Source organism: Lolium perenne, chromosome 2, assembly GCF_019359855.2.
Source record: "Lolium perenne isolate Kyuss_39 chromosome 2, Kyuss_2.0, whole genome shotgun sequence".
NCBI lineage: Eukaryota > Viridiplantae > Streptophyta > Magnoliopsida > Poales > Poaceae > Lolium > Lolium perenne.
The window spans coordinates 290,525,562-290,536,842 of NC_067245.2; the positions used below are offsets into that span (position 1 = coordinate 290,525,562).

At 45.1% G+C, this 11,281-nt stretch overlaps 1 protein-coding gene across 1 annotated transcript; it reads right to left on the reverse strand.

Annotated features, from left to right (window-relative positions):
* Positions 1 to 1,624: 1,624 nt before the first annotated feature.
* Positions 1,625 to 7,303, reverse strand: LOC127336285 (26S proteasome non-ATPase regulatory subunit 1 homolog A). The gene is made up of 13 exons (XM_051363076.2): positions 7,049 to 7,303; positions 6,264 to 6,327; positions 6,074 to 6,179; positions 5,870 to 5,981; positions 5,618 to 5,786; positions 5,341 to 5,475; positions 4,907 to 5,253; positions 4,679 to 4,814; positions 4,342 to 4,590; positions 4,041 to 4,261; positions 3,705 to 3,963; positions 2,654 to 3,469; positions 1,625 to 2,228 (listed from the first exon to the last, which is right to left on the reverse strand). The coding sequence occupies exons 1-13, from the start codon at positions 7,195 to 7,197 to the stop codon at positions 1,902 to 1,904; spliced, it is 3,090 nt and encodes a 1,029-aa protein (XP_051219036.1). The 5' UTR covers positions 7,198 to 7,303; the 3' UTR covers positions 1,625 to 1,901.
* Positions 7,304 to 11,281: the final 3,978 nt, after the last annotated feature.

Genomic DNA, 11,281 nt, shown 5'->3' on the forward strand with positions numbered 1-11,281 from the left:
GACATTGACCTCCTCGCAACAATTAGGAGAGGGCCTTGGAGGCAATGTTGCAGGCGACAACAAGCGGCACACGACTTCAACCCAACTCTGGGATGCCGAGGGACGACGAGGCTGAGCAGATGGAGAGGCGCTCCGCCTACAAGGAGCATGTGCATTCGGAGAACGGGCACGAGTGTCTAGAGAGCGAGAACGAGCATCGGGAAAGCGCGCACGGCAGAAACACTCCCGATGACCAGGACGACGACAACGGATGCATTTGAATGGCTCACGACAAGTGTTGACCTGGTGGTCACGCTCGAGGCACCGAAAGCATCTCCCACAAGCCCAACGCTTGAAGGCGAGACTACGCTCAAGGCATTCCTCCTGAAGCAAAGATGATGGCTCGCGGCCGAGGCAACCGCCCCGACCCACCTTTACCCAGCCTTCGTCATATCCAAGAGCATCAGGAGCAGAGAGGCCGCCACAGGGCTCTGTTGGCGCCCCCTCAACATGGCACAAATCAGTGGTGCCACGAACCTCGCTGGAAACGGTGCCGGTGGTGGAGGCCAACAACGGCTATGGAGCCAACTCTCCATTGCCGTCGTCGTCATCGAAGCCCAAAGAAGCAACCCATAGCAAGCCCGGGGCCGACAGAGTATCCTCTCCAGGAAGGGGCACCTCGGCAGGGCCACCCGAGACAACCGGCGGCAGTGACAAAGACCCGAGCCCCTCGACCAACACGGCAGGGTCGTACAGCATCCCGTCGGAAGAGCGAGGACCAGTAGGAGGAGCGGCCATCGTCGCAGTCCTATTGCAATGGTGAGGACGAGGCAGGCGCGGGGGAACTTCTTCAGGCAGGACCAAGGTGGACGTCGATGCAGCCGGCCGGGGCTGAGAGCACATCGTCGGGGCCGTCGGCAGTAGGCCACAGGTGGCGCCGGTGAGGGGAGCGAGGCCGGCGGGCGGCAGGGCCGGAGCCAGAAAGGCTGCCTTGGAGTCGAGCGGGCGCTTGCGGAACTGACGGGCGCGACGACGCATCTGGCCACCAACGGACGGGTCTGACCTGCGGCGGAGCAAGCACCACGGCAGGCACCACAGGATGGGTGGTCGAAATGGCAAGGATACTAAGTTTAGAGATCACGAGCAGAAGCTTTGGCTAGGGCGCTAGGATTTCTTTGATTCACACGTACTCAAAACATAGGTATAGAAAAGAAAAGGTGTAGACTTCATTCACACACAAAAAACCTCCATCTCATGAGGGTTGTCTGAGATTTGTTAAAAATTAGATATATCTATACACTAAATAGTATCTAGATACATCCAAATTTTGACAAATCTCAGATAACCTTCATGGGATAGAGGAAGTATTTTCTACAAAGAATTTGAATCAGAGTGTTAAACAACACAGGAAAAACATGAATTCTAGTAAAAAGTTAAAGTGGATGAGAAAAATTCTCCAAGAGTGCAAAGGAATCCCGAAATTTGATATGGATCCTATTCCTGTAAGGGCCAATTCATACGGAATACCTTTAAATCAAAGGAGCTCTCAGCATGTGGAAGATTCTAGAGCAGTTTCAAAATAAATAAAGAATATTGTATAAAATTTTGCAATACAAGCAGGGAAAATAAATGCATCGCTTGAAGATGTAGCAATATGGGACTAAAGCCGTGCTATTTAATGCCAACAACGTTAAGCACATTACATCACAGCGCAAGACGTGTTCAGATGCCCAAAGTTCACAAAGAACACTCAGCCTGTAACCCCTGTTCGAGTTAAATTTTCTACTGATGAAGTGATGATTCTACAAAAGTTTCCAACAAACAACAGATTTCCGCATAATACATACTCGAAAAAAGGAATAAGCAACGTGTGGCAGGGGTGAATGAACTAATGAGCACAGACAGTTTTCCTATTTTATGGATTACAAAGTGTTGTACTCGAAAGGTTGAGGCGGCTGGGGCTCATCGTCGACGGCCATGGCAGCCGGTTGCCCTGCAGCCGCTGCGGCGTTGCCAGTGCTCGAGACCACAGTTGCAGGGGCATCGGTGAGCACGAGTTCCTCAGGCTCAGTGGGCTGCGTGTCTCGGAGGAGGATGAATCCAGAAGGGGCTGGTCTCACAGGGACATATCGGCTGTCCTCGATGAACTTGATGAACTTCTCCTGCGCAGGGAGGACACGAGCTGGGTTCGCCAGGATCTGGAAGGTCGGTTCTGGTTCCGGAGCCTTCTTCTCTGCTGTACTATCAACCTGATAACAAAAAAATGAGAAGAGTAAACACAGAGAGGCCAAATCAAATGGGTTTGGCTAAAATATCGAATAAGCAGGTTCTTTTTTTCGAGAGTACTGTTATGAGGCAAGGTTTGAGTATAAGAACACTACCACTCGCTGAGAGCAAGGAGCAGGTTCTTTGAAAGACAACGAAAAAAAGAGCAACTCCAGACAGATATAAATCACAAGTTCACTACTGACCACTAAAAGGCTCCACATTAACAACTAGGGGTCAGGGCCAATTTTACAGTCACGGTGCTATGCTAAACTGTGACGAGTCAGGGGAAGTAATTCCAGAAAACAGATACACTAACATGATTTAATTATGAGCCAGACCTACCAAAGTTGGTAAAACCCTAGGATGTAAAAACACGTGATGTGGAAAAGTGAAACAGATGCTTTACCTGCATTGCATCACCGTCCTTCTCCTGTGATTTAGCTGCCTTTGCTGATGTAGAACCAGAAGCATCTTCCGGTGTCTTCTCCCCACTAGTCTTGCTTTCTGCGTCTGTTGCCTTCTCCTGGTTAGCTTTGCTATCTGCTTCTGTTGTCTTCTCCAGGTTAGCTTTGCTTTCTGCATCCTTCTTCGCCCTAGATTTTGCCTTGGCATAAGTCGACAAAATAGCTGTGGGCAGCTTGACTGCTGAAGTTGTAGTCTGCGTAGTTGTCGGTTTCGGGTACTCAAAGAGAGACGGTTTAGCATGTGATACAAATTCAAACTTTGGCAATTCCAGGTCAGAGTTGAGACCAATGATGGCTGTTGGCGAGAAGGCCAAGCTGATGAAATATAACAGAGGATACCAGTACCAGAACTGGCTGAAAACGGCAAGGCCAATCACAGCAGTGAGCTTGTCATGCTTGTTCCTCGAGAGAAGTTTAATTGTCACATTCCTACCACCGGCATCTAGAATACCAGAAGCAAGTATGGCACCCATTTTGCTCATTGTGTCCTCATGCTTGTCAAGAATGATCTTTTCCAACTGACGCCTGAATGTTCCAACACGAGAATCAAATGATTCATTAGTCTGGATCATGACCATTGCCATAGCAATTAGAGCCCCCTGGCGTACGAAGTCAACGACGTCTGATGTGAGAGGTTCCAGCAAGGAAATGGCATCACTTAGCCCTGTTCCTGCACATGATATCCCAACAGCTAAAGCTGCACCGTAACGAACATGTGGGTTGTATGATTCAGAGAGCAGGGACACAATTCTTGGAGTCTGCATGATAAGACCAAAATGTAAGGTGTAGATCAAAGTTATTGATGGTTGTTAATTTTTAGCAATTTTTCTATAAGATGGCAAAGAAATGTTGCATAAATGCATAATAAATACTCTCTCCGTTCCATATTAGTTGTCGCAGGTTCGGATGTATCTAGACAAATTACGTTGCTTTGGAGTAATATTGAGTAGAGAGCATCTATTTATAAATAAAAGGCATCTGAAGTCTACAGACCTGCTCAGGTTCGTTGTATAGAACAAATCCAAGAGCCATAACTGCAGTCCTACGAACATCGTCACTGACGTCCGACACAGCGAAATGCAGCAACTGATGGATAGCTTTGTTATTCGCCGTTCCTCTGTAGGCTAGAGCCAATGCATACATCCCACCATAACGTAGTATGGGATCTTGATCTCTAGTCATTTGTTCGATCAAGGTGTCAGCTTCCTCCTCCCTGCCATACACTGTCAATGCAATGCCAAGTGCCAAACCCCTACACAGAGAGAAATGTCAGAACAAGGGCTGGATGCACCTTCAGAAATAGGACAACAGTAATTAAAAAGCACCAACCTGATAATCTTTTCATGCTGTGTATCATGTGCATAAGCAAGCATCTCACTAGCCTTCTCACTAGCTGTGCCAACCATGAGCAAACCCATGCCAATACCAGCTGCTTCACCAGCCACAGCGCTGTCTGTGTAAAGGACATTCTTTATGTCCTCATATACTTCTTCATCTGCTGTTCCCAGAGAGGCGAGCCCAAGTCCCAGACAAGCGCCGTGCTGAATGACCTGTACATTATGGTTTGAAGTAAGAAAAAGCACTCAAAAGTGAATACCATTCAAGAGAAGGACAAGAAACAAAATGTCACCTCTGCACTGGTGTTGCGGAGGCTTTCACGGAGGAATTGTTTGATTCCTTCACCATGGTTGGCATGAATCAAACCTAAAGCATAGAGGGCACCGCCTTCTGAGTATGGACTGCCACCGCCAACTGCTCCACTTTGAGGTAGGTATGGGGCCATCAAAGCCCGACCTTGTTGAAGGTGGCCTCTATGGATGACCCCAAGTCCAGCAGTTGCACTGAATTTAGCCCAATTAGTTGCCCTGCTTAACCACTCCTGCAAGACAATACCAAAATGAGTAATCACAGAGGTAAAAAGAAGGAACATCTATGACAACAGGACAACCAGTAGAGCACAAACTTACTAGATTCTCTCTTAGGAATGTATCTACAGTTGTTCCTGCATGCATGATTGCATTGGAACAAATAGTTGCACTGTGGCAAACACTGTTCCTCATTTCCACAGCTTGCTTTATTGTTTTCAGAATCAGAAGATCAGACCTATCAAACACACAACCCCATCAAGGCAATGTCAGATATAAAAGTTACGAGAGGTCAGGCCGCAAGACTTAGGAAATAATAGTAAGTTTTACCTGTTGTGGGTATACAAAAATTGTAGCGTAAGCTGAATAGACTTCTCCCCTGACAGTATTCCTTTAATTTTTGCAAGCCTATCAGCATGCACTGCTTCATTTGGATCAACTGGGTGAGCATTTCCATTAGCTGTTGTTGTGTCATCTCCCATCTGAACATCACCGGCTGGTTCTGTGCTAGTTGTACCCAAGTTAGCAGTCTGATCACCCGGTAAAGCTGATCCACTATCAGGGTTAGACTGAGCAGGAGTCCGTGCGTCCAGACGATTCTTCACATTCAAAAGGAAGGCCTGGTTTTCGTTTTCCACGAGGTCAAAAGCAATTTGGTATGCAAGGAGAGCATCATCCTGCATAATGAACACAATATCTCAAGTAAGCAAATGGAAGCTGCCATGTAAGTGATGTAGTGAGGAGATCAAAGAACAAACACATACCTTGCTTCCAGAAAGCAGTGTGTCCAATATGTTTGCAACAGTTTCAGGCTCACCCAAAAACATAAGGCACTGGCAAATGCTCAGATAATCTGGATGCGGCAAAGTCTGGTATATTTTAACAAGACAGCGAAGAACCTGACATAAAGTGAATTATTTTGTCAACTCGGGAAAGAACATCAAATTTTGCTTACTCTAAGATAATACTTTAATAATCCAACCAGACTACACAATATAAATTTTAAAAAGTGACAATTTGGCATACATAACATGCCCATACCTCACAGCGATATTCGCGGTGACTAACATATTGGTGAGAAAGGTTGATGCAATACGAAAGAGCCCCATGAATGTTATCACACTGAACAATTGCTTCCTCCAGCTTATCCAGTCTCCTGCATTCAACAGCCATACCCATGGCCTGTTGGTATTTACCATCAAGAATACACCTACAGTGAAGAGTAACCATTAGCTGAATACTCCATCTAATAAATAGGAGGATATGAGAAAATGGTGCGGTATATTATTATACTTCTCCAGCATCCTCTCCACTATGGTCTCTAATCTGGGATCCACGTTTTCTTCTTCCTCTGTAGCTTTAGAAGCTCTCGTCTTGAAACTCGCATATTCATCTAATGCTTTGGCTGAAAGAAAAGAACCGCCATTTCAACATAACGATCAAAAAAAAATTCATGTGAAATCACATCTAGAGTGACGAGAACTTGAGGCAACTCACCTAAAAGAGCATGAGCATAATCTGAATCCTCTGAAACGTCAAATAGAGGTCCAGCACCAAGTGCATAGGATAGTGAATCATTTAACTCGCCTAAGTAGTAAAATACCTACATGGTATACAACAGTCATCAATATAAGCAGTATAAAACATGATATCTCAAGAGAAGGTACAAAATAGCATGAGGTGCTACCTTAGAAACAACTAGTGCAGCAAGCTGTCTCTGGTCAAACTCCTCGTCTTCATACAAGCTCTCACTGCAGGCAAAAGGATATGATGGAAACAAATTATTGATTTAGTCCATTTGAAATACAGACTTCCACAGGTTGGGTTCTAAACTGAAGTATATATGTTATTCTTATGCAAAGCGAAATGACCTACGGAAAATATATGAGACGAAATTATAATCTAAACTGAAGTAGCAAAAAATATCTCTTATATTGTTGAACAGAGTGATATCAGATCAACTTGCCAAAACATGTCACCCTATACTATTGCAGATAACAATTTCAATTGTTAATTAATGCATCAAAGATTTTCCTTAGCACAGGGCAGGCATCATAACCAAGTGAACGAATAAGTCCGAAAACAACTACTGTACAAAAGTGAGAGTTCAAAGGCTCCTGAATTATCATTCTCACCCCTCCCCAGTTTCATCACACTTAAACCTTACGAGCTCCAAGCGAGGACACGAAAGTGAAGAAAAAAGTTGAAATTTTTACGACGGTGCTAAATCCAAGCACACAGCTTTACTACCTAAATACTGTTAAATTTCGGTTCAGGCCCTGCAGATTCATCCTGGACAACATAACCGCACACTGAATCCCAAGAATCGGGAGGCTAACAGATCAGAGCCCACACAAACTCCAGATCGAACCGAACTAGGCCAGCCAGCCAAACGAATCGCGCGGCAGCAATAGCATCTAGGGCAACTTGGGTTTTTCAGGGGAAGGGGGCGAGGGAGGGGAGGGGGCTCACATGGTGGGGATGCTGGTGGAGATCTCCGGGTAGAAGAGGTGGACGACGGAGTTGAGGCTGGCGAGCGCGTGCAGCTTGAGCTCCTCCGCCGGCTCCTGGAGCATGGCGAGGATCCCGCTCGCGGAGCTGACTGTGGCCACCGCCGCCATGGCCGCCTCCGCGAAGAGGTGGGGTGTGGGAGTGCGAGGGTTTGGTTTGTTTGGGTGCGTCGCGTGAGTTGGCTTCGAGACGACGACGTCGCGTGATGACTGACGGAATAAGCTGCGCTGCGCTGCTGTGGAGGGTGCGGTTTCGGCAATATAGGAGCGGCGCGAGGGGTGGGATGGAAAACACGGTCCGACTAGGATAGAAGATCGATCTGCCCTCTCAAACGGATACTTGTTGTTAGGGGTTTCCGTTTGTCAATCCAAACCATCAACATAGTTTGAAAATTTAAGTACCGTCCGACTAGCATAGGTAGGTCGATAGGAGATCGATCTGCCCTTTCACACGGATAAACATGTACAGTACAGTGTTACGGAAGGCACGTCTCCTCTTAGCAGTCCATGTTATTTAGGAGAATGATAAATATAATTGGTACAATATATTATCTCTTATTGTTATCTCTTGTAATAAATAATAGTAATTAGTTATTTTTAGTAGAAAAATAATAAACATAGGGCTCGTTTGTAGCCTGCATGAAAGTTGGTAGACTGCATAGTGTGAGAAATATTCCCGGGCTCGTTTGTAGCCTACATGAAATTTGGTAGACTGCATGGGATGAGAAAGATTCCCATTTTTGTGGCCAACCAAACAACAAGGTCCAAAATTGCATGCACAGTACAGACCTTAAAGCAGTCGAAAAAGGCCTCGTGCCAGCTCCACAGCTACGCCTGAATCGGGCGTTTCTCCGGGGCCAAGCCCATTGCAAACAAAATCGCGTGAAGATTCCTTTGGTTTTTAGTGCCAGGTTGTTGGGCCCTCACATGGCAAGCTCACATGCATGCAGGACGCAGCCACAACCAAACAACCAGCCCAAAATCTCTTCACTGCCCAAAAATTTCAGCTCAGGATACGAAACAAAGTGGAAACTACGTCTTTTGCACCGTTTCCAACATGCTCTACTGGGGGAAGAACGTGCATTGTTTCGGGGCATGGCTGCGCGGAAATGTCAACCAAACGCGCCCATAGTAGCTGGTGAGAGTATCTCCACTCGTCTCCCTATATAGGCTTCGATACAGTAGTTTTAGGCTCTATATGGAGAGGCGTCGGTGATAAAACAAAAATAAGGGTGACTGCCAGTCGCAACCCTTATACTAAACAATTTAAATTTTCAAAATATAACATAATTCATAGAAATAGTAGAATTGAAAATAGTTTAGTCATACTTCGCCAATATTTGTACAAATTTAAAAGCATAGACTAAAAAACCCTAAAAATCTAGTAACCGCCACGCCCTAGCCCTAGGCGGCGGTTCATTGCCACCGCGTAGTCCTCCTGCTCGTCGCTAGGCTTCTCCTTCTTCGGCTACAGGAGGTAGTTGCAGCCCTGGACGGCGTCCCCGCGCCTCCTGTGTGGCCTGATGACGCGTGAAGCACACGTCCGTTGGGAACCCTAAGAGGAAGGTGTGATGCGTACAGCAGCAAGTTTTCCCTCGGTAAGAAACTAAGGTTATCGAACCAGTAGGAGTCAAGGGCCATGTGAAGGTTGTTGGTGGAGGAGTGTAGTGCGGCGCAACACCAGGGATTTTGGCGCCAACGTGAAACCTGCACAACACAATCCAAATACTTTGCCTCAACTTAACAGTGAGGTTATCAATCTCACCGGCTTGCTGTAAACAAAGGATTAAATGTATGGTGTGGAGAATGATGTTTGTTTGCAATGAGCAGCAGAGAACAATGATTGCAGTAGATTGTATTTCAGATGTAAAAGAATTGACCGGGGTCCACAGTTCACTAGTGGTGTCTCTCCAATAAGAAATAGCATGTTGGATAAACAAATTACAGTTGGACAATTGACAAATAAAGAGGGCATAACAATGCACATACATATCATGACGAGTAATATGAGATTTACTTAGGGCATTACGACAAAGTACATAGACCGCTATCCAGCATGCATCTATGCCTAAAAAGTCCACCTTCGGGTTAGCATCCGCACCCCTTCCAGTATTAAGTTGCAAACAACGGACAATTACATTAAGTATGGTGCGTAATGTAATCAACACAAATATCCTTAGACAAAGCATTGATGTTTTATCCCTAGTGGCAACAGCACATCCACAACCTTAGAACTTTCTGTCACTGTCCCAGATTCAATAGAGGCATGAACCCAATATCGAGCATAAATACTCCCTCTTGGAGTTACAAGTATCAACTTGGCCAGAGCCTCTACTAGCAACGGAGAGCATGCAAGATCATAAACAACACATATATGATAGATCGATAATCAACTTGACATAGTATTCCATATTCATCGGATCCCAACAAACACAACATGTAGTATTACAAATAGATGATCTTGATCATGATAGGCAGCTCACAAGATCTAAACATGATAGCACATAAGGAGAAGACAACATCTAGCTACTGCTATGGACCCATAGTCCAAGGATGAACTACTCACACATCAGTCTGGAGGCGATCATGGTGATGTAGAGTCCTCCGGGTGATGATTCCCCTCTCCGGCAGGGTGCCGGAGGCGATCTCCTGAATCCCCCGAGATGGGATTGGCGGCGGCGGCGTCTCTGGAACTTTTCTCATATCGTGGCTCTCGGTAATAGGGTTTTCGCGACGGAGAGTTTAAGTAGGCGGAAGGGCAGAGTCGGGGGAGGCACGAGGGGCCCACACCATAGGGCGGCGCGGGCCCCTCCTTGGCCGCGCCGCCTTGTGGTGTCGCCACCTCGTGGCCCCACTTCGTATCTCCTTCGGTCTTCTGGAAAGCTCCGTGGAAAATAAGACCCCTGGATTTTGTTTCGTCCAATTCCGAGAATATTTCATGTGTAGGATTTCTGAAACCAAAAATAGCAGAAAACAGGAACTGGCGCTTCGGCATCTCGTCAATAGGTTAGTGCCGGAAAATGCATATAAATGATGTAAAGTGTGTATAAAACATGTGAGTATTGTCATAAAACTAACATGGAACATAAGAAATTACAGATACGTTTGAGACGTATCAAGCATCCCCAAGCTTAGTTCCTACTCGCCCTCGAGTAGGTAAACGATAACAAGGATAATTTCTGAAGTGACATGCTATCATAATCTTGATCAATACTATTGTAAAGCATATGAGATGAATGAAGTGATTCGAAGAAATGGTAAAGACAATGATTAAACAACTGAATCATATAGCAAAGACTTTTTATGAATAGTACTTTCAAGACAAGCGTCAATAAGACTTGCATAGGAGTTAACTCATAAAGCAATAGGTTCTTAGTAAAAAGCTTTGAAGCAACACAAAGGAAGATATAAGTTTCAGCAGTTGCTTTCAACTTCAACATGTATATCTCATGGATAATTGTCAACACAAAGTAATATGATGAATGCAAATAAGCAAGTATGTAGGAATCAATGCACACAGTTGACACAAGTGTTTGCTTCTAAGATAGAAAGAAATAGGTAAATTGACTCAACATAAAGTAAAAGAAAGGCCCTTCGCAGAGGGAAGCATGGATTGCTATTTTTGTGCTAGAGCTTTTATTTTGAAAACATAGAAACAATTTTGTCAACGGTAGTAATAATTCATATGTGTTATGCATAAGACATCCTATAAGTTGCAAGCCTCATGCATAGAATACCAATAGTGCTCGCACCTTGTCCTAATTAGCTTGGATTTCCATGGATTATCATTGCATAACATATGTTTCAACCAAGTGTCACAAAGGGGTACCTCTATGACGGCTGTACAAAGGTCCAAGGAGATAGATCGCATTTGATTTCTCGTTTTTGATAGATCTCAACTTAGGACATCCATACCGGGACAACATAGAAAACAGATAATGGACTCCTCTTTAATGCATAAGCATCCAACAACAGATAATATTCTCATAAGAGATTGAGGATTGATGTCCAAACTGAAACTTCCACCATGATACATGGCTTTGGTTGGCGGCCCAATGTTCTTCTCTAACAATATGCATACTCAAACCATTTGATCATGATAAATCACCCTTACTTCAGACAAGACGAACATGCATAGCAACTCACATGATATTCAACAAAGGTGTAATAGTTGATGGCGTCCCCAGAAACATGG

What these genes read in the sequence shown, in the direction of transcription:
- LOC127336285 (XM_051363076.2), bottom strand. Translation starts at nt 7,197, where the DNA reads ATGGCGGCGGTGGCCACAGTCAGCTCCGCGAGCGGGATCCTCGCCATG. An exon ending in CTGCACTAGTTGTTTCTAAG is followed by an intron (nt 6,180 to 6,263) that starts GTAGCACCTCAT and finishes TATACCATGTAG; the next exon opens with GTATTTTACTACTTAGGCGA. An exon ending in TCCGCAACACCAGTGCAGAG is followed by an intron (nt 4,262 to 4,341) that starts GTGACATTTTGT and finishes CATAATGTACAG; the next exon opens with GTCATTCAGCACGGCGCTTG.